Source organism: Salmo salar, chromosome 09 (assembly GCF_965601325.2).
Source record: "Salmo salar chromosome 09, fSalSal1, whole genome shotgun sequence".
NCBI lineage: Eukaryota > Metazoa > Chordata > Actinopteri > Salmoniformes > Salmonidae > Salmo > Salmo salar.
In genome coordinates, this window is record NC_138299.1 from 119,583,776 (window position 1) to 119,604,066 (window position 20,291).

General features: G+C 46.0%; 3 protein-coding genes across 5 annotated transcripts in view; 1 reads left to right on the forward strand and 2 right to left on the reverse strand.

The window, feature by feature from the left end:
* LOC106612494 (signal-induced proliferation-associated 1 like 3) overlaps nucleotides 1–3,556 on the forward strand; it is a 106,470-nt gene extending 102,914 nt beyond the window's left edge. For both annotated transcript variants that reach the window (XM_045724368.2, XM_045724369.2), the window contains exons 22-23: nucleotides 230–311; nucleotides 483–3,556. In XM_045724368.2, the coding sequence (XP_045580324.2) occupies nucleotides 230–311; nucleotides 483–626 (226 nt within the window). In that variant the 3' untranslated portion in view covers nucleotides 627–3,556. The remainder of the gene's footprint in view (nucleotides 1–229; nucleotides 312–482) is intronic.
* Nucleotides 3,557–7,105: 3,549 nt separating this feature from the next.
* On the reverse strand, nucleotides 7,106–8,719 carry six9 (SIX homeobox 9). Of its 2 annotated transcripts, none has more exons than XM_014213693.3 (3): nucleotides 8,182–8,719; nucleotides 7,701–7,864; nucleotides 7,106–7,501 (listed from the first exon to the last, which is right to left on the reverse strand). In XM_014213693.3, the coding sequence occupies exons 1-3, from the start codon at nucleotides 8,569–8,571 to the stop codon at nucleotides 7,378–7,380; spliced, it is 678 nt and encodes a 225-aa protein (XP_014069168.1). In that variant the 5' UTR covers nucleotides 8,572–8,719; the 3' UTR covers nucleotides 7,106–7,377. The 2 variants fall into 2 exon arrangements, with proteins under 2 accessions (XP_014069168.1, XP_014069167.1); XM_014213692.3 differs by having other exon boundaries at nucleotides 7,106–7,508; nucleotides 8,182–8,718.
* A 380-nt stretch (nucleotides 8,720–9,099) lies between these two features.
* On the reverse strand, nucleotides 9,100–17,759 carry LOC106612495 (homeobox protein SIX5-like). Its single transcript, XM_014213683.3, has 3 exons — nucleotides 16,933–17,759; nucleotides 13,993–15,425; nucleotides 9,100–12,142 (listed from the first exon to the last, which is right to left on the reverse strand). Exons 1-3 carry the CDS (start codon nucleotides 17,622–17,624, stop codon nucleotides 11,469–11,471), a joined length of 2,799 nt encoding a protein of 932 aa, XP_014069158.2. The 5' UTR covers nucleotides 17,625–17,759; the 3' UTR covers nucleotides 9,100–11,468.
* Between the last annotated feature and the right edge of the window lie 2,532 nt (nucleotides 17,760–20,291).

Genomic DNA, 20,291 nt, shown 5'->3' on the forward strand with positions numbered 1-20,291 from the left:
GACAGTGGAGTGTTTGAGTTACAGCAGTCCGGCCGGTCAGCTTGTGCTGTCTCAGGGCATAACTACAACCTATCACTGAAACTACCTCTTGTTTACCGAACTAACATACTGCGTCGTACGGTCCCGATGAACTCTGTTGTTCTGTTGAACACACCTTGTTAAACCTGTCTGCCCTACCTGCTACGTAACCCAGATGACAGGGCGAGTTATTGTCTTTGTGTGTTTTCAGGGATGAGGTACCCAACGCCCTCTCGGGGCGACTGTACAGCCTAGAGGTGATGCTGAAGCAGCTCAACACTGACCTGGAGAAGGTACCGTTTACACCAGAGAGACATTTAGGCTCAATGCTAATATATATGGCTGTACCGCTGACGCAGGTAAGAACAGAAACAGATAATAAATAAACTCTTCCTTTCTCTCCATCTCCCTCTGTCTCGCTCCCTCTGTCTCTCCCCCACCTTCCCTCCCTCTCTGTCCCTCAGGAGAAGAAGGACAAAGTTCACCTGTTGGCTGAGATGGCTAACCTGCGGCAGAATAACCAGCGGCTGCAGGAAGAGAGCCACTCGGCCAGCGAGCAGCTCCGCAAGTTCAGCATGCTCTTCGCCGACACCCCGCAGAGGAAGTGAGCTCACACCAGACACAGGAAGCGACCTCGGAGAGGGCGTGCGAAAGCATTCGCAAAGAGGACGTGTGACCTAAGCCAGAGAACGATGGGGGGGAGAGAGGTTAGGATAAGTGTGATTTAGTGGAAAGACTTATTGGAAACGTGGCCACAGTGAGTTTCATGCTGTTGGGATTGAGTGGGAAATAGATTTGTTAGTGGGTCTGGTTAGGTACTGTGGAATACATGGGCAGTAGATAATAGAACAAATGCAAGTAAGTTAGGGTGTGACATTATGTACAAGAAAATGTGTAGCTTTTAAGCATAAGAGAGGGAAAGGACCCCCCACCCCCCCTACATTCTTACGTTCTATCCTTCACCTGCTGCTTCTGTCACATTCCAACCACACTATCTCCCTCCGGCCTCTTCTAGAGGGGTGGGGTGGTAGGCGAGAAGAGGAGCACTACCCCTCCACCACTCTGACCTGCTTTTGGAGAGAGACCTGGCGTTACGCCTCCACCCTCCCTGCTGTGCACCTCCTACCCCAGAATCCCTGCCTCGCTCTGGGCTGGACGGACACAGGGACTGCAGAGAACCAATGGATCCCCGTTGGCTCATCTGAAACCGAATTGCCTAGACAGAAGAGCCTGCAAGTAGACACGCCTATTTTTTAAAAACTAACACTGCACAAGCCGACTCCCTCGGGCTGTGCACCCAGAGTGAATCCCTCTCTGTCCCTGCTTGTAGGTTTTTATTTTTTGTAACTGAGGTCTTACACACTCCTGCGTCAGAGCAGAGCCAATAAAGAGGAGAGATTTTATTTAACTGTAGAACACAAAGATCACACGGCGAGGCCTAATACTGTTCCTGAAGCGAATCAGCCAAAAAGAAAAGACTCCAACTCCCAGAATGCTCTGGGAGACGTGTGTTATAAAAGACATGGTACTGTAGTTTTGCCTGTGTGATTCAACATATAGCTTGAACACATGTCTATTGTACTGATATAACTGACTAAAAGAGGTGGGTGTGTAACTCGTGAAGGTGTGTAAGGTACAGCAAATACTCCCACAATGCATTATCGCACAAAATAGAGAGCTCTGGCGATGTTATTTTTACCCTTCGTTGAGTGTGTGATAGAGCTGACAGGGCATTTCAGTTATGAGCAAGCTGTAATACGACAAGTTACGCTGGTGATATGAGACGAGCCTTCTCGTTCAGTTTATGAAACAGAATATAGTGTCATAAACTCAATGATAGGATCTCAATGTCCATTTTCGGTTAACATTTTAAAGGTATTTACAAATATCTAAGCAGTATGTTTTACAATTTGTAGAATTAGCATATTTCGTGGTTTTTGTTTTGGGTACCAACTGCTAGTACACACCTGCGTTCATTTAGAAAGGACTCGTAGAAGTTATCTCTTAAACACTGTAGCGGCGTGTGTGTGTGTACTAGAATGAAGGGGTATTATACATTAATTTAGCTAACAGACAGTCCTAGTGGCTGCAGAATCAAACTCAACAATTTATACACAACTGTGAGACCTTGCTAAATGACTTAAAACGTAAGTAGCTTCGCTTGGGGTGGTGGGTCTGTGTGAAACTTGTGGCCATTTTGTAAAAATTTCCATCTGACAGGAATACACTCAAATAAATCAACACAAATACACTTTATTCTCACTAGCTTGGTTATATTCTTTACAGGAAGTATTTTTCTTACAGATTTGTGTCTTTGTGTCCATTGTTTGTTATGAATGTGGGATAAATGGAGGGGAGCGTGGAGCTGGCTAAACCAATGGTGTGGGTTCAAATTCTCGTTTGGGCCACATCCATTCACAAAAATGATAAAAGGGTCTGCTGAAGGAGCATATTACCATTTTCGTTCCAGTAAATGTAAGCCCCTAGCACAGTTAAGTACCCTTTCATCATTAGACCCTCTTTTTAGGAACCTTCTGCCCTGCCTCAACTGGAATCCTTTCTTCCCCTCACTACTCTCAGGACCTTTCAGACACCCCCTTTAAGAACTGTACTATGTATTTATTGTTTTGTGTGTGGGCATGTACCTGAACGGTGTAAACCCTTTTGTGGCTGGATCAGTGGACATTCACACTCATGTGGCACACAAACATACAAAACACACTACTCAACACTGCCCCCCCATGCTTTCAAAAACATTTGTACATTGTTGAGACATTCCGTTTAGAAAAGAGCAACATATATACAGACATCTCTGTCTCCATTTCTCTTCATCTCACCATCTCTGGTATTTGCTCATCAGTGTCCATCCAAAGACGCTGTTGTAGTCTGCCTCCCTGTGTCCTGTAAGCTGTCCATCCTCCTCCAGCCAGTTAAATCATCTCATCTTGGACAAAACCAAGAGCAACTGAAACAGCCCTAGACACTCATGTTATCACTGAAGCTCAGCAAATGTGCTGTGATGTCGTTATCTTCGATGTCTTAATCTTTATTTTGTTTATTTGTGTGTGTGGAGGGGTACGGGTGTTAAGGATTTAGTTTTGATATATTTGATTTGAAGCAAACTGCAGTTATACATGTTGAACATAGCTCGGTGCATCAATGTTGCACGTGCACAAATCAGAAATGGTAATACCGAAACTTGGTAAATGGATCAATTGTATGATTACTTTTTTTTTTTTTTAGATGTTTAATATTTGTATAATTTATTTTTGGCCACTTTTGCAACCTGAAAAATACAAAATAGTGAAATGAAGAGGGTACTGTGTTTTTATTTTTTATGTATGCTGTATTGATTTTATGATTTAGATTGATTTTCTTTGTTGGTGCGTTCTGCATGAGGCAGGGGTGCTTTATGCATCAACAAACTTATGGTTGAACATTGTTTTTCTGGGGGATGTTGTATCAATGACTGTACATTTAAAAGGGTAAATTGTTTTCATTGTTTTATAAGAACATATATAAAAAAAATCTTTCATAATGATGGAATCATTTTTTATCTTTCCTGGCAATGGTATTTAACTATTTGATCATATAAACAGGTTGTGGGTCTGCTGGAGTTGCTGGCATGTGACCTGGGGCATACAATGTATCGACTGAATCCTCAAATGAAACACTGAATGGAACCCAATGGAACAGGAATGCCAGTGGATAGAAGGGGAAACAATGTAACGGTCGCGTTCCTCTGGCTCAGACGTTGCGCGCATCAACCAATGGTTGTGTATGGTTGCGTGCTACGTCATCGACTGACAGATTGCTATAACGTGTATGTATACTGAGCAAAAATAAGCGCCACATGCAACCACTTCAGAGATTTTACAGAGTTACAGTTCATGTAAGGAAATCAGTCAATTGAAATAGATTCATTAGGCCCTAATCTATGGATTTCACATGACTGAGAATACACAAATACATCTGTTGGTCACAGATACCTTAAGGTAGGGGCCTGGATCAGATAATCAGTCAGTTTCTGGTGTGACCACCACTTGCCTCAACACATCTCCTTTGCATAGAGTTGATCAGGCTGTTGATTGTGGCCTGTGTAATGTTGTCCCACTCCTCTTCGGTTGCTGGATGTAGCCGGGAACAGAAACACGCTGTCATACGTCAATCCAGAGCATCCCAAACATGCTCAATGGGATATGTGTCTGAGTATACAGGCCATGGAAAAACTGGGACATTTTAAGCTTCCAGGAATTGTCTACAGATCCTTGCAGTATGGGGCTGTGCATTATGAGAAAGCGGGAGATGAATGGCAAGACAATGGGCCTCAGGATCTCGTCACGGTATCTCTGTGCATTCAAATTGCCATCGATAAAATGCTATTTTATTCGTTGTCCATAGCTTATGCCTGCCCATACCATAACCTCACTGCAAGGCACTATGTTCACAACTTTGACAGCAAACCGCTTGCCCACACGACGCCATACTCATGGTTTGTGAGGCCGGTTAGACATACTGCCAAACTCTCTAAAACGACGAGGTATAGAAATTCACATTCAATTATCTGGCAACCGCTCTGGTGGACATTCCTGCAGTCAGCATGCCAATTGCACAGTCCCTCAAAACTTGAGACATCTGTGGCATTGTATGAAACAACTGCACATTTTAGAGTGGCCTTTTGTCACCAGCACAACGTGCACCTGTGTATTGATCTAGCTGTTTTAATCAGCTTCTTGATATGCCACACCTGTCGGGCTGATGGATTATGTTTGCAATGGAGAAATGCTTACTAACAGGGACGTAAACAAATTTGAACATTTGAGAGAAATAAGCTTTTTGTGGGTATGGAAAATATCTGGGATATTTTATTTCAGCATATCAACATGGGGTCAACACTTTACATGTTGCATTTATATTTTTGTTCAGTAGTTAGCTGATACGTAAAATACCTATCGCGGCTTTGTAAGATCTGTCAGGCAGGGACAGCTCCTTTAAAATAAACCCTTGCCTCAACGAAAACCTGGTGCCAGAAAAGCAAGTTGTGTTGCGTTATCAGTGGATTAGATGTTTTCAGTTGAGTGAGAGGCTATATAAATTACAAACCATGGCAGTTACTGCATTAATTTATTTGAATACAAAATATTTTAGATAAGAGTAGGCTAACCATGATATCGATAAATGTTAAACTCCAATAAAGCTGGACAGTAGAACTCGACTCTTTCCTGTCGCCAACGCCTCGGGGTCAGGTCAACTTCTCCGTCATTGCGACCCTTGACCCCGAGGCCCCTCGCAGGCTGCTGCTGACCTGCCACTATGACTCCAAAGTCCTGCCCTGGACCCCCGCGTCCCAGAGAGGGTGTTCCTGGGGGCCAGCGGCTCAGTGGTGCCATGATCCTAGAGCTGGCTTCTGCTTTGGACACCCAGCAGGTACCTTGTCCTGTTTTGTCCATCAATTTATTTCCAGGGACTGCATTTTATACCTATCAGTTTAGTATAGGAGATTTTGATGAGAAACGGTCAAATGTTCAAAGCACACCCATCCCAAGTTGGCAGCAAACAAAATTCAGTAACACAATGAGCCTAACATTGTGGTCATAACCTTACATCAGTGTCTGATTTCAGGCAGTTTACTCAGATACACAGAATAAAGACTGCAATGGAAAGAACAGAGAGATGCTGAGTAGCTGGGTTTCTCTCCCTACACTCTATCCCCTCTCTCCCTCTGTAGTGTAGAGTATAAGGTGCTGACTGTAGCCTTGCAGAGAGCAGCCCTGTTTTTAGCCGCAGAATCCTCTGTTAAGCAGGGTCCCCCCCCCCCAGGAGACTGATCTTGGTAGTCAAACTGCGACATCATTGCAGCCTCACACAAAAAGGAAAATCAACTGCAGGAGTGAGGTAGTTGCTGGGAAATGAGATGTGATGAAATGATGTTGCCTTGGCCTTTACTTGGTTTCCAGTTGGCACAGAGCATAATTCACCACTCTCTCTCATCTTCTGCTATTAAACACTCCCCCCTCCCTCTCTCTGCAGGCATCTGCTGTAACCCTCCAGCAATTGTTGTTTTGACAGAGAGGAGTCATTTGAGGAGTGGACAGCCAGACTCTCTCTACGGATCAAGGCACCTGGCAGAGGGCATGGCACACATCCCCCCCCCACCCACTAGGCTCCACACACACCAACCTGCTGCAGGCTGTGGTGACAATCAATTACGTCCCCTTCCTACATAAAGGTCAGAGGGTGTGCTCATATACAGACACACACTATCACAACACTACGTCGCCTTGGCTGATGGAATTTTGTCTTATGAAATACTTTCAATCCTGCATTTCTTTTTTTCTTTCACGCCAACTCAGGTGTTCATGTGCTTCATGTCATTGTCACTCCCTTCCCCCTGTTCTGGTACACACTGGATGACACTGAGGAGAACATGCACCAGCCCACAGTGGAGAACCTCATCAAGGTTCTGGCTGAGTACCTGGGCTTCTAACCACACCTGGACTCGCCGTTGGACTGGTCCCATAAACCAGAACCAACAGATTTACCTGGAAACCTTTTAACCACAGTGTAGGAAATACACAGACGGGATTGGGGACAGTTTTGCCCTGACATTGCAAAAGAACAGGGCAGATGGATGTTCCATCCACTGAAACCAACAGACTCGTAGACACATTGATCTGAGAGCAGAACTACCATCAAGTTACATTGCTAGATGTTGGCAGCTTGGATCACAGAAAACACTTGATGGTACACGTTCATGAAGAAAAAAAAAAATGCCTTTCTCTGAATTATATTCTCATTGACTGACTTAAACCTTTTTTTATGCTATATAATCATGATCATCAGTCGATTTCTGTGAATGTCAGATATGAGACATTTGATTTCATGCAGTAAGCTCACAGCTGACATTGAAGGTTATGTTCACAGAGCACGGCACTGACCGGAAAACCTGAAGAAGCCTATTAATTGTTGTACTATCACTGGATATCTTCTGTATACATTACCTCTCCAAGAGGTTTCAGGCACGTCTTGGTTTTAGCTATGGAGTTGTATTTTCATTGGTATCATTCAACACATCTTGCCAGAGTGCTGCTTTTTAAACATTGTTTATTTACATATGCTTGTGTCAATGATTAGGTCTGGTGACAACTTTTCTATTAAACTGAATTTTATTTTTTTTCAGATTTAAACACTTTATCAAAAATTAAGGGTGTCACGAAACTACAGAGCTAAGTTACTAAAAAAGATTGTTCTCTCACATTTCTGGCTAGACACCTGAATAGTATTGCCTCTGAAGTGAACATACTATACATGATGGCTCAGGTAGTGGAAAGATTCAGAGTTGTCCCCCACCCATATGACTCAGAGGTGGGGGTTGGGGGCAGGAGAAGGGGGGACTGGGGGTGCCTGGAGATGAAAGGTCATTGTCAGAGGGGTATGCTGCTCCTGGGGTTCTGTTGGAGCCAATAAGTGGTCCACAACCTTCCTGTTCCCTGAGAGAGAGGGCACATGTCAGTTCTCTGGTCGTGCCAGAAGAGGGCAGTGGTAGTCCACTGTAAAATGAGAGGTAGTACAGTCCTAAAGCAAAAGAGGATTGACTGCCAGACAAACATTCAAATTAAAGGAGGGATGAATATTTTCTCGTGAAACGTATTAGAGGGAGAGCAGAGAAAATGAAGACTCACCCGGTAGTACGGTGAGTTGCTCGGTCCCGTTGCCGTCTGTTCTTGAACCAGTTGCTCACCTGGGTGGGGGTGAGACCGGTGGCTGCCGCAAGCGCTCGTTTTTCACGTGGTGAAGGGTACGGTTTATGGTAATACCACTCCCGCAGCACACTCCGGGATTTCTCCTAGAAAGAGGAACATTCACTTCGGAATGATGAAACAAGTAGGATAATGATTTAAAGTTCATGATAGCCGTAAGAGGCCTCTGCTCATTTCCTTTCCTTCATCTGCACCGTTCAGTACATTTGAAGCAGACAGAGTAAGACACTTTAGACTTGAGTTCCAGGTAGAAAGTCCTTTTGTCTTGACATACACCATCTTGACTCCACAAGGCCCTAGGGACATTTTGTTTTACAGAAGCAAAAATGTTCTGAAACAGTATAATATTAAATATATTATTTATATTTACTCAAATAAACCTAGTAGGCTTAATTCACTGTACCTTGAAGCAGTAGCTGGTCTCCTCTCCATCCCAGATGGTTCTTGGCAGGGGAAACTTACGGCGTACACGGTACTTCCCCACAGCCCCAAGGGGGCGCCCTCTCTGGCACTCAGCCTCCAGATAGTGAGCCCTCAGCCAGAGCTGCTGCAGCAGGGGGTGGCTGCGATTGGAGAAGGGGAAGCCCTCCAGGAGGGCGTAGAGGTCGGAGAAGCGCCCCAGATGGAAGGCCACTGCAGCCCGTGCCTTCAGGACGCTCTCCAGACCCCCCAGGCAAGAGGAGGAAGAGGGGGGAAGAGTGCGGAGGAAGCCAGTCAAGCTCTCCATGCGTCCGCTCTGCAGCAGGACCTCGCACACACACGCCACTTGTTCTGCCGAGAAGACCATTGCCATGGAGCCCACGCACGACAAGAGGTCAAAGGTTAGTTGGCCTACCTCTGTGACCTTTCACAACTCTCTGTGAAGGGAAATGTTTTAGAGAGAGCTTGAGAGCCTGTAGAGAATGTTAGCTGCTGTCGGGTGAATAAGTCTGTATGAATGTGTATATATATATATCTCCTTGTCTCCGCCCTGGCAATGTTGAACTCACAGGTAACCTGAGAGCATGGGGGTTACAAAAACAGACACACCTGATTGGGTACACAACAGAGAAAGCATTCATCCAGAGAGAAAGCAGGATTGTGTTGTTCAAACAAGTGTATTTAAATCTAATTTACTAACCAAATTGCAAAAGCGCTTCTAACGTGTTTTGGTAGTGTAGGCACTCAATAGTTTATTCCCCATGACCCATAAATCTCACATGGAGATTTAAATAGAAGCATTCACAAAATCGCCCCCCCCCCAAAAAATGTATTCTTTATATAGTTTATTAGAATATCACAAAATTGCATATAAAAAATAAAATACCTTTAAGTACAAAACCAACCTCAAAATGTTTTTTTTTATTATTTAATAATCCCTTTACTCACTTAAAGTACATTTAAAAAAATACATCTTTGGATAACTCAGCTGGAGGATAACAGCCTTTGGAGCACCACACACTAAAAGAGAAAAACCACTACATGTAGACAAGGGGTGGGCTCATGGATATACAAACAAAACACACAAACACATTCCCTTTAGCCTCCAACTCATGCACCGTGTCGTATGGAAAAAATGCCTAGAACCAAACAAAACATTTCTAAACACCGATTAAAAAAAAAAAGACTTGTAACATTCCTTTGACAGGTATTAAACATCCTATTCAGATTGTGAAAGTGTATAATATCATTAGCTACACATTCTGAGACTGTACAACCAGCCATCCTCTGGGAAGGTCCATTGATGCTTTTTCCTATGTCCATTTTCCTCACGGACCGCTCGGTTTCTTTTCCATTCGAAGTATTCAAAATTACTACTAGAAAATGATTGATACATGCTTTAAATACACACAGAAAATAAACAAAACACACAAATATAAAAACACAGTTGGGAGTGACACTGAAGAGTAGCTACCATTGGCCAGAGAACTAACTGCCATCTGTGCTTTGGTTATGGAGAGATGGTGAGTACTGTATGTTTATGGAGAAAACAACTGCACCAAGTCTCGCTGGATACCATTCCATTCTAGGAGACCTGTCACCTGCTCTCAGCGCTTCGGAACTCACTTATCAGGATAGACAGAGGCTGTTTGAAACTCAACCTAACCAGCTAATTCGACCTATCCCGTGTCCCTTCAGATCAGTGAGTGCAATTCGTGAAGAACAGAGAAAAGGCAGGTTTTCCAGAATAGAATCTGGCCATCACCGAAGACGTAAACATGACATGGACGAAATGTGCAAAACGTACAATGAGGAGGGAGTTCCCAATGGTGACTATGTCACGGTAGGTGGTAGTGATGCTAAAAGAGCGACGGACGTGCAACCAAGAGCATCACATTCCGTTTCTCTGGAGTTCAAGAGGGATACGGGTTATTACAAAACTCATATTCGACATCAATGTGGGAAAGTTGCTCGTCACAATGGTGCTTCATTTTGTGAAGAGTAGAGCACATTCTTCACTTTGAAGATACAAAAGGCAAGAAAACCCACACTGGCCCACCAACCTCAGCAGCTAGATAAGGCACTTATTAGGTCTAGCTCAAACCCATACAAGTAATATAAAGGCATAAATATTGTTCATTGATAGACAATTTGTAGTAGTGTACGATAGTGGCGCAAATATTCGCACCATGTGACCAAGCAGAGTGTGTAGTGTACACGCGTTAGACATAGGTTTCATACACTGTCTTCACTAAAGCTTGGTCTATCCTAATTAGACTGGTTTACATGTCACATGGTCATATTTACAGAGGACCATGCATTGATTGCATAGAGTAAAAATAAAAAGCTGTTTTCAAAAAATCCCAGGTGACTCCATTTCCTCCAACAGACCTCAGACGTGACAAGAGCTTAGCATGTATGCCAACCTGTAGTTAAATGAGGGAGCCTGTGTCCTTGACGCAGTGACACTGCTGACAGAGAGGAGTACACAGTCCATCTCGATGCTAGAGTGTTCTGGGGTTTCTGGTGTCACGGTCAGCCCACTTTCTGTTTGCGTTCACTGAGGCTAAACTGTGCAATACTCAGCAGCACCAAAGTGAGCAGCCATTCAGAACCACCCAGTCCAACTTCAACAGGACTTAACGCTTGGCTGCGTCTGCATTTGGCGGAGTTTAGAGACTTAAACAAGACAACCCGGCCGTGGCGTACTGCTCAACCCAACGCCAACTAAAACCCAAGGCATTCATTCCCTTGTAGTACAAATAGTCTTGGCTGAAACGGGGACGTCTGTGCATAAAAGCCGCAGAATGTCCTTAGAAATCAACTTGATGCAGAGTAAAAGGAACCGTGCCTTGCTTGGAGAGTTAAGACTTTTACTCCCACGGTTGACTCAGCGCCTCCATTTTGTCTCGGACTGGATTTTGTGACACAGGAAGGGCTCTTGGCTTATGGGAGGCAGATGACAACAGTATAAGAGCTCTAAAATTGTGGAAACCAAGCAGTGGACAGTTGTGTAACATAAATCAGGTAACAGGCTAGCCTAGATGCAAGGCCATCCTCCAGGTCATTCCAAGTTGCATACAATCAGCCTATCCCATGACGGTTTATCCAAAAGGATCATCGCCTAGGATTTTTTGAGTCAAAGCACATTTCTCATATGAGTCAAAGCCAGTCCACTCCTCAATGCAAACCTATCCAAGGGAGCACTGAGGTTGTTCCGTAACATGTAGTCTTGCTGACTGAGTTTATGGTGATGGGGGGGGGGCTGGATTACAGCCCCAACTCGTCATCCACAGGGACTGATTGTAGCTGGGTGAGGATCTTGGGGTCTCCATCCATCTCCTCTGGGTCCCCCAATGGCGACACCCTGTCCACATCCTGGTCTGGAGAGGGGCTCCCCAGTAGCAGTGCCTCGCCACCAGGTAGGCCCAGCAGAGCCGGATCCTCGGGTAAATCCCCCTTCCCACGGACGTCAAACATAGTCAGGCTGGCAGAGGTGGAGAGGGGGACAGGGCTCCAGGTGGTCTGGGAGAGCTGAGTGGTGGGGGTCACTCCGCTGCACATGGGGCTGAGAGAGAGCATGCTCTCTGGGGTGAGGGTGGCAGAGAGGTCCAGGGTGTGTGGGGAGGGGGTGGAGAGGGACTGGTTGGTGGGGACACCCGTCTCATGAGTGCAGTAGAGCGGAGAGGAGTTGATGAAGCAGAGGGGGGACGTCTGGAGGGTGTTGGAGGTTGAGACAGAGGTGGAGACTGGGATGAGGGTAGGTGTAGGGTGGATGACAGGGTTGAGAGTGAGTCCGGGGCCTACTCCGTTGGTGGGGTGGGTAGAAGCCTCAGGGACGGGTTTCATGGGCAGGCTGCCGAACTGGATGCCAGCTGGGATAGTTAGGATCAGCTTGCCGTTCTGGTAACTCAGGATGGGGCTTCCACCATAGAGGAGATTCCCTACAGGACAGAGGAGAGGTGGAAGTGGAGAGGAAGTAGTAGTGAAAAAAATATTTGTTAGCAGTTCATCACCAACATTGACATAGCTAAATTTGCCCTAAAAAGCAAATGACTTAGTAATAGGTCAGACACACAGAGAAGATTGACTGCTGATAGGTACTTAGCACAGTACGAGGCTTTCCTTATCTTGCTAGAACAAAAGACAACCCGTTGCGTACCGATCTGATACTGACAAACCTGCCGTTTCAACACAACTTTAATCTGAGCCAATCAGACAGCAGATTTTATTTCAAGTAGGATAGCAACCTACACAAGAAATAACTAATATTGATACATGAACATAAAGTCTATGCAATGGAGGGGCATGAACGGAAACAAAACCGGGACACAGTGCCTTTCGCTCCTGCTTGACCAGCAATACTGTCCGGCAACGGCGTGGGAAGAAGCTACCTAGTATCATGGGGACAGTCAGTAAACACACGCATATAAACGCATAAAGCAACAGTACACCCATCATCACTTTTAAATTTAAAAAAAATAAACAAAGCGTCAACTATAACTGAAAATGTACAATTATTTATGTAAAACTAACAGTGAAATCAGACTCATCCTCTGGCTTCAAAACAGAAGTCGAAACTCTCGCGGTATTATAGCTCAAATGTACAGTAGTTGCGCGGTAAGAAACGGGAGGGACAACAACAACAAAAAACACCACACAATCAAAACCGCCTAACCTATGGCAGAGCAGTTCACACACCCATACTCCAGACGCCACATTGGGATGCTTCTCTGAAAAGGAGCGTCAACAGAAGACAACAAAAACGGGGGGGGGGGGGGGGGGGGAAGGCACTTGACATCCACCCTGCGTTAGCTTGCCAACTGAGCCAGGCAGTCACACAACACTTCATATGAAACACATGGGGTGTTAAGTGCAGCACATAACATTAGCTGCTTTACCAAGCTAGCTATCACTTGTTCATGACTTTCAATTACATTAAATTCCACAGAAGAGTCATTGGATGAAGGTGTCTTCTGTACGGGGGACTTTTGTAAAGAGCCCAGATGCTCAATCTAAACATTAAAACACTGGTCACTCGTGGTACGGTTTTGGATGCATAAGGAACCTTTTATTTCATATCGGCGATAAATAACTTTCTAAAAACAAAAAAAGGTTCAATTGATACACAACTGGATAGGGTTAAAGTTAGTGTTTCCATATCTCCATGTTACAACGCTTGTTTACAGAACACAAGAGGCCTGTGCCAATTAGCCATTTAGCATGCTCCAAACACCTGTGTGGAAGTGTAACTCGGGAAGTGCAGCGGAAATGTAGTTCCGTCGGATGGAGGCGCACACACAGCTGTATGGATTTGTACAAAATTGCTACATTAAGTAGATTTTTTTATTTGAAGGATTCTTTCTCGCTGATGAAAGATAAGGGCCATATGTTTCGAAAAGCCGTATTGCAAGCGATGATTATTGACGTTTCTAAACGTTAAAAACAGAGCATTGTTCACAAGGTAGTCGTGGGCGAAACTAATGACGGAAAATGTATGGAGAAGGCAGAATGCTGCCTAGAGTTTGAGCTAGCCATATTCACTCTCCATTATCCCATACGGCCAGAGCCAGTTCCCTTGCTAGCTAATTTTAGCTAAACAGTTAGCATCACCGTTTGCCAGGTAGCAAAAGCCAAACAAAGCTACTGCCATCTTGTGGTTTGGAGTGTTCCAGTGATCTGATCAGCGGTTGATCTATATGATGTGAACAACAAAAAAGTTGACTGCCGACACTGGGCAGAGGTGCTAAGTATCTATTGGCAGTCTTCTCTGTGTGTCCGAGCGTTAAGTTACCTGGCGAGGCGGAGGGGAGCTGAATGACCCCAGAGTTGAGGAGCTGGACACCAGGAGCCATGCTGGTCGAGGGGCCTACAGTCTGGAGGGGTCCCAGTTGGTTTATCCTGAAGGGCCCCTGAGGAATCCCACCTCCAGTGGCCGAGGCTAGGATCTGGAAAGTCCCCCCAGATAGAGAAGGGGTGGCCGGGCCGACCTGAGGGAAGGAGAGTTGTCCCGCGGAGGAGACAGGCACCAGCTGGGGCAGGGAAAGGGGAACCAACTGGGCTGGGGTTGTCTCTTTGGACTGGGAGACGGGAACCACTTGGGTAGGGGAGGAGATGATCTGAGGGTGGCCTAGTGGGGACTGGATCTGTGTCAGAGTGGGGATTGTAGCTGAGGTCTGGTCACCCAACTGGAGGGTGAGTCCCTGGGGGAGCTGTCCATTGGTGAGCTGGGACAGGGAGAGGATGGTGGATCCTGCTCCCAATGTAGAGGAACCAGTATGATGCTGGGGGAGGGGTTGGGCGAGGCTGGGAGCAACGTTCAGAGTCTGGTGGCCCTGGAACTGGGAGAGGGGACACTGGCCTCCAGGGTTGTGTTGGACCAGTTGGGATACAGGGACACCCTGGATGGAGGGCACCACCTGAGGCAGGGAGAATACCTGTGGGGTGGAGTAGTTGTAGGAGGACACAACCTGGCAGATGGAGCTGGAGGGGGTGAGCTGAGAACCAGCTGTGGCAAACACCACATACTCCCCCTGCTGGTTGGGGAGGCTCACTACCGGGCTGGAGATGACCACGCCTGGGGATGACTTAGAGACCGGGAGGGTGTCGGAGAGGTGGCCATTTTGAGTCAGAACCAGGGAGGGGAGGGAGGTGGGGGAGAATGTTGAGGGGGAAGACAAGGAGGAAGAGGAAGGAGAGACTGTCTGGATGTCCTCTGCTTTGAGAACCATCCCCTCTGGGACATTGATGAAGTCCAGGGTGGGAATAGTCGAGGGGTTCGTCAGGCTAACATTGTCCGTCTTACGGTCCTCTGTCAGGGGGAGGGAGATGGCAGAGCTGGGCTGGGCCTCCATGGCTGTAACCCCCTGGCCCTCCAGACCCATATCCTGCACTACCGCGCTGCTTTTGGATATGATCTGCGCTCCATTGAAGAGCAGAGGCGAGTTAGCCGATATGGGGCTGAGGGTAACCGTGTGGCCATCGCTCAGGGTCAGCCCGTTGATGATGACACCACCCCCTGCCCCGGAGATCAGGGAGCCCCTATTGAGGAGTAAGGGGTGGGAGGCGGTGAGGAACCCACCAGCCCCGTTGAGGAAGATCTGGCCTCCAGTGCTGCAGGGGGAGCCAGAGAGGGAGATGATGGAGGCTGTGGAGCCCACAATGTCCTCGGGTTTGTCTGAGATATCATCAGCCTCATCGTCTGTGCTGTGGTTGCCATCGGACTCACTAAGAAAACACAGGAGAGGAGCAGAGGAGAAAGATAGGGTGAGTGAACCGTGGGGGAGGAGTGAGACAATGAACAGAGACAGCGTATGAAAGAAGGAAGGGGAGTAGAGGGCAAGGATTGCCCGATGGAACGGAAAAAGAGGGGAAAGGGATCAGAATGTTACAATACACATAACATATGGTAAATCAATAACCGTCAGTGACAATCGGCTTTGATCCTATGGTTTACACAGTATGTGATATGTCCTGAAACATCCTAGTGCACTGAAGCAGTGTGGTTAACACAGAGAACAACTGATTTACTGTCCCCAGCCACCACAGCCCCTAGATATAAGATAAAGACTGGACTGCATGATTGGCATTCTCTTTATTTCTCCACACATGGGAATAAAGGACATCAACAACTGACACATGAAAAACCCAATTTCCTGTGTAGCTTTGTTAAACTGCCAACTTCCCTGGCCAAAACTAGCATACTGTATGTAGCCTATACACACACACACACACAACAGTAAAATAAATACATCCATAAATAAATACACACATATATCCATCCATATATATACACATACACATACATCCACATCACATATATATCCATCCATACCATCATATATTAAAAAAAAAGAAATGTTATAAATGTACACTCCAAACGGGGCACAGGAGAGCTGAAGACATTTAAGGTTTTAAATATATTATTTTCTCCTTTTGTTCCCCAACAGCTACACCATTTCCTCTCTCTTTCGGTCTCTGCTCCCCCTGCTCTCCCAGCGGTGCAGGGCCTCGGGAGCGCGCAGAGGTCCGCCGGGAGGCTTTGCGGTGCAGGATTTCAGGAAACTTGAGCCACAATGGGCGCCCGGATCTCACATTTCACAACAAAGCAACATGCTCTTGCTCCCAGTCGTGCTCGCTAAGACATGTGTGTCGTTATCACAGTCAAAGAGTTCACGCATTCTGTCATTCATAAACATCAAATCAAAGTTTGTCACGTGCGCCGAATACAACAAGGTGTAGACCTTACAGTGAAATGTAGTTATTGCAGGAATTTATGGAATTTGATTTAAATATGTTGAACATGAACCATACAGTTGAGATAAACCACACAGTCAAGCCCATGGATCAGTCTGTCTGCATTACATGACATAAAATATGTTTGAAGCACTAAAATAATATTGCAGTTGACAGATCCATATATGTTACAATGTTAGGCTACTTTCTAGCGCTCACTCCTACCTATCTGATCAGGAGAATTTCGGTGAACATTGTTTATTTGAGTCAAATGAATCCATATCTTAGTGTGTGCCGTGTGCAACAGTATAGTCTATATGTACTCCCATAGTCTGGCTGCCTTGCTAAAAATAAACAACTCTGCAAATGACACTGCACATAAACAATTGTGTTCATTATAAAACGAACCATATTGACATAGATGTTTGACATGCAATCGTGTATGAAAGGATTTAATGGGGTATTTGGTGACAAATGTAGAAAGGAATGCATAGCCTACCTTTTGCTGTTGGTACCGGACGGGGTTCGGTCTCTCTGCCGTCGATTCTTGAACCAATTGCTGACTTGCGTGAGGGAGAGTCCAGTCACTTTGGCCAAGTTTTTCTTCTCGTCTGGAGTGGGGTACCTGTTGCTTTTGTAACACTCTTTCAGTGCATTGCGAGACTTCTCCTTGAAACAATACACCGTTTCCTCTCCATCCCAGATTGTTTTCGGCAGGGGAAACTTCTTCCGAAGCCGATACTTGTCCACAGCGCCCAGGCTACGACCTCGGGACCTCTCCGCCTCCTTGTAGCGCGCCTGCAAGTAGAGGTCCTGCAGGAACCCATGGTTGCTCGGGTGGAAGTCGTGGCTTTCCAATATTGCGTACAGCTCTTTGAATTCTTCCCGGTGGAAAGCGACTAGTGCCTGGGCCTTGAGCAGCGTCTCGTTGCCACGTAGCAGCTCCGCCGAAGGAGGGATGGTTGATAGGAATCTCCACAGGCGATCCACATTGCCCGCCTGTAGAAGGGCTTCGCACAGACATGCTACTTGATCGGTCGAAAAGCTGAGCGCCGAGTTCTGAAAAGTTTTTAGCAATTGTTCCGAAACTTCATCCGGATCCGTCTCCTCTTTCACCGGAGCGGCCTCTTGGGTAAGGTTCTCCGTGCTATTCTCAGATTGTTCTGCAGACTCCAAAGACAAGGAAGCCATTTTTAGTTTAACTTTTTTTTATTTTAGTTCCTCCCTTGCGCGCTCTCTCTCGCCCATTCTCCGTCGACGAGTGTCTACCACAGCTACACGCGTCACGCACGCCTCTAACCTCGTCAAGCTCTGATTTTAAGATTCATTATAGCGATGCATGTTCAATACCTTTTATTGGGCTACTGGTAGATACATGTTATTGTTCAATTCCAGATTGTCAATAAAATAACGTGGTTATTCAATTTGATGTTATTATCAGATTGTACTAAATAGGCCTACTGCCTTTTACCCCCCTTTTTTCCCCTTCAGTATACACTTTTCAGCCTGTCTATGGAGGATCAGGATATACTAGCGCCCGGCTATGTGGTGTATACATATTCCAGATGAGATGATGTACATTATAACGTCACGTGTAGATGTGTCCATTTGTTTACTGATCTCAAAGTCTGTTGATTTCACATGAACAGTTGAATTGAGCAGGATCAGCTCTTTCCATCAGTGAGATAGGACTGCTGGTGAACTAGCCCATGCACCGCTTATGTCTGTGTGCTGTGTGTTCTTTCCCGGCTGTCTGTTTACACTTTAGATGGTTAATAGTTGTCTCTCCAGTTCCTCAGCTGGCATCTGAATGAGCACCTGGTGTGGTTTCTCTACCCAAATACTCTCAGTGCAACACACACACACACACACACACACACAGTGCCATGATGTGAATGTTGTTTTAGAATTAAAATGTGCACCCATCTCTCTGACAGTGGGTTTGGTACAAGAGCTGATTTGATTGGTTTGTGCAAATAGAGTGTGCAAATTTGTGACTTTATTTTGCCTTTCTGATAGAATAATCAAATCAAATTGTATTTTGTCACATGCGCTGAATACAACAGTGAAATGCTTACTTACAAGCCTTTAACCAACAATGCAGTTTTAAGGAAAATAAGTGTTAGGTAAAAAATAGATAAGTAAGAAATAAAAATAACAAATGATTTAAAGAGCAGCAGTAAAATAACAGTAGCAAAGCTATATACAGGGGGTACCGGTACAGAGTCAATGTGCGGGGGCACCGGTTAGTCGAGGTAATTGAGGTAATATATACATGTAGGTAGAGTTAAAGTGACTATGCATAGATAATAACCAGAGAGTAGCAGTAGCATAAAAGAGGGGTTGGCGGGTGGCGGGACACAATGCAGATAGTAGCCAATGTGCGGGGGCACCGGTTAGTCGGGCTAATTGAGGTAGTATGTACATGAATGTATAGTTAAAGTGACTATGCATATATGATAAACAGAGAGTAGCAGCAGCATAAAAGAGGGGTTGGGGGACACACACAATGCAAATAGTCCGGGGAGCCATTTGATTACCTGTTCAGGAGTCTTGTGGCTTGGGGGTAAAAACTTTTGAGAAGCCTTTTGGTCCTAGACTTGGCGCTCTGGTACCGCTTGTCATGCGGTAGTAGTTAGAACAGTCTATGACTGGGGTGGCTGGGGTCTTTGACAATCTTTAGGGCCTTCCTCTGACACCGCCTGGTGTAGAGGTCCTGGATGGCAGGCAGCTTAGCCCCAGTGATGTACTGGGCCGTACGCACTACACACTGTAGTGCCTTGCGGTTGGAATCCGAGCAGTTGCCGTACCAGGCAGTGATGCAACCAGTCAGGATGCTCTCAATGTTGCAGCTGTAGAAACTTTTGAGGATCTGAGGACCCATGCCAAATCTTTTCAGTCTCCTGAGGGGGAATAGGTTTTGTCGTGCCCTCTTCATGACTGTCTTGGTGTTTTTGGACCATTCTAATTTGTTGGTGATGTGGACACGAAGGAACTTGAAGCTCTCAACCTGCTCCACTACAGCCCGGTCGAAGAGAATGGGGGCGTGCTCGGTCCTCCTTTTCCTGTAGTCCACAATCATCTCCTTAGTCTTGGTTATGTTGAGGGATAGGTTGTTATTCTAGCACCACCCGGCCAGGTCTCTGACCTCCTCTCTATAGGCTGTCTCGTCGTTGTCGGTGAACAGGCCTACCACTGTTGTGTCATCTGCAAACTTAATGATGGTGTTGGAGTCGTGCCTGTGCCACGCAGTCGTGGGTGAACAGGGAGTACAGGAGGGGACTGAGCACGCACCCTTGAGGGGCTCCAGTGTTAAGGATCAGCATGGCAGATGTGTTGCTACCTACCCTCACCGTCGGAGGGCGGCCCGTCAGGAAGTCCAGGATCCAGTTGCAGAGGTGTTTAGTCCCAGGATCCTTAGCTTTGTGATGAGCTTTGAGGGTACTATGGTGTTGAACGCTGAGCTGTTGTCAATGAATAGCATTCTCACGTAGGTGTTCCCTTTGTCCAGGTGGGAAAGGGCAGTGTTGAGTGCAATAGAGATTGCATCATCTGTGGATCTGTTTGGGCGGTATGCAAATTGGAGTGGGTCTAGAGTTTCTGTGATAATGGTGTTGATGTGAGCCATTACCAGCCTTTCAAAGCACTTCATGGCTACGGATGTGAGTGGCTTGGTGGTAGAAGCGGTTAAGAAGCCTTTTGGACCAAGACTTGGCACTCCGGTACCGCTTGCTGTGTGGTAGCAGAGAGAACAGTCTATGACTAGGGTGGCTGGATTCTTTGACAATTTTTAGGACCTTTCACTGACACCACTGGGTATAGAGGTCCTGGATGGCAGGAAGCTTGGCCCCAGTGATG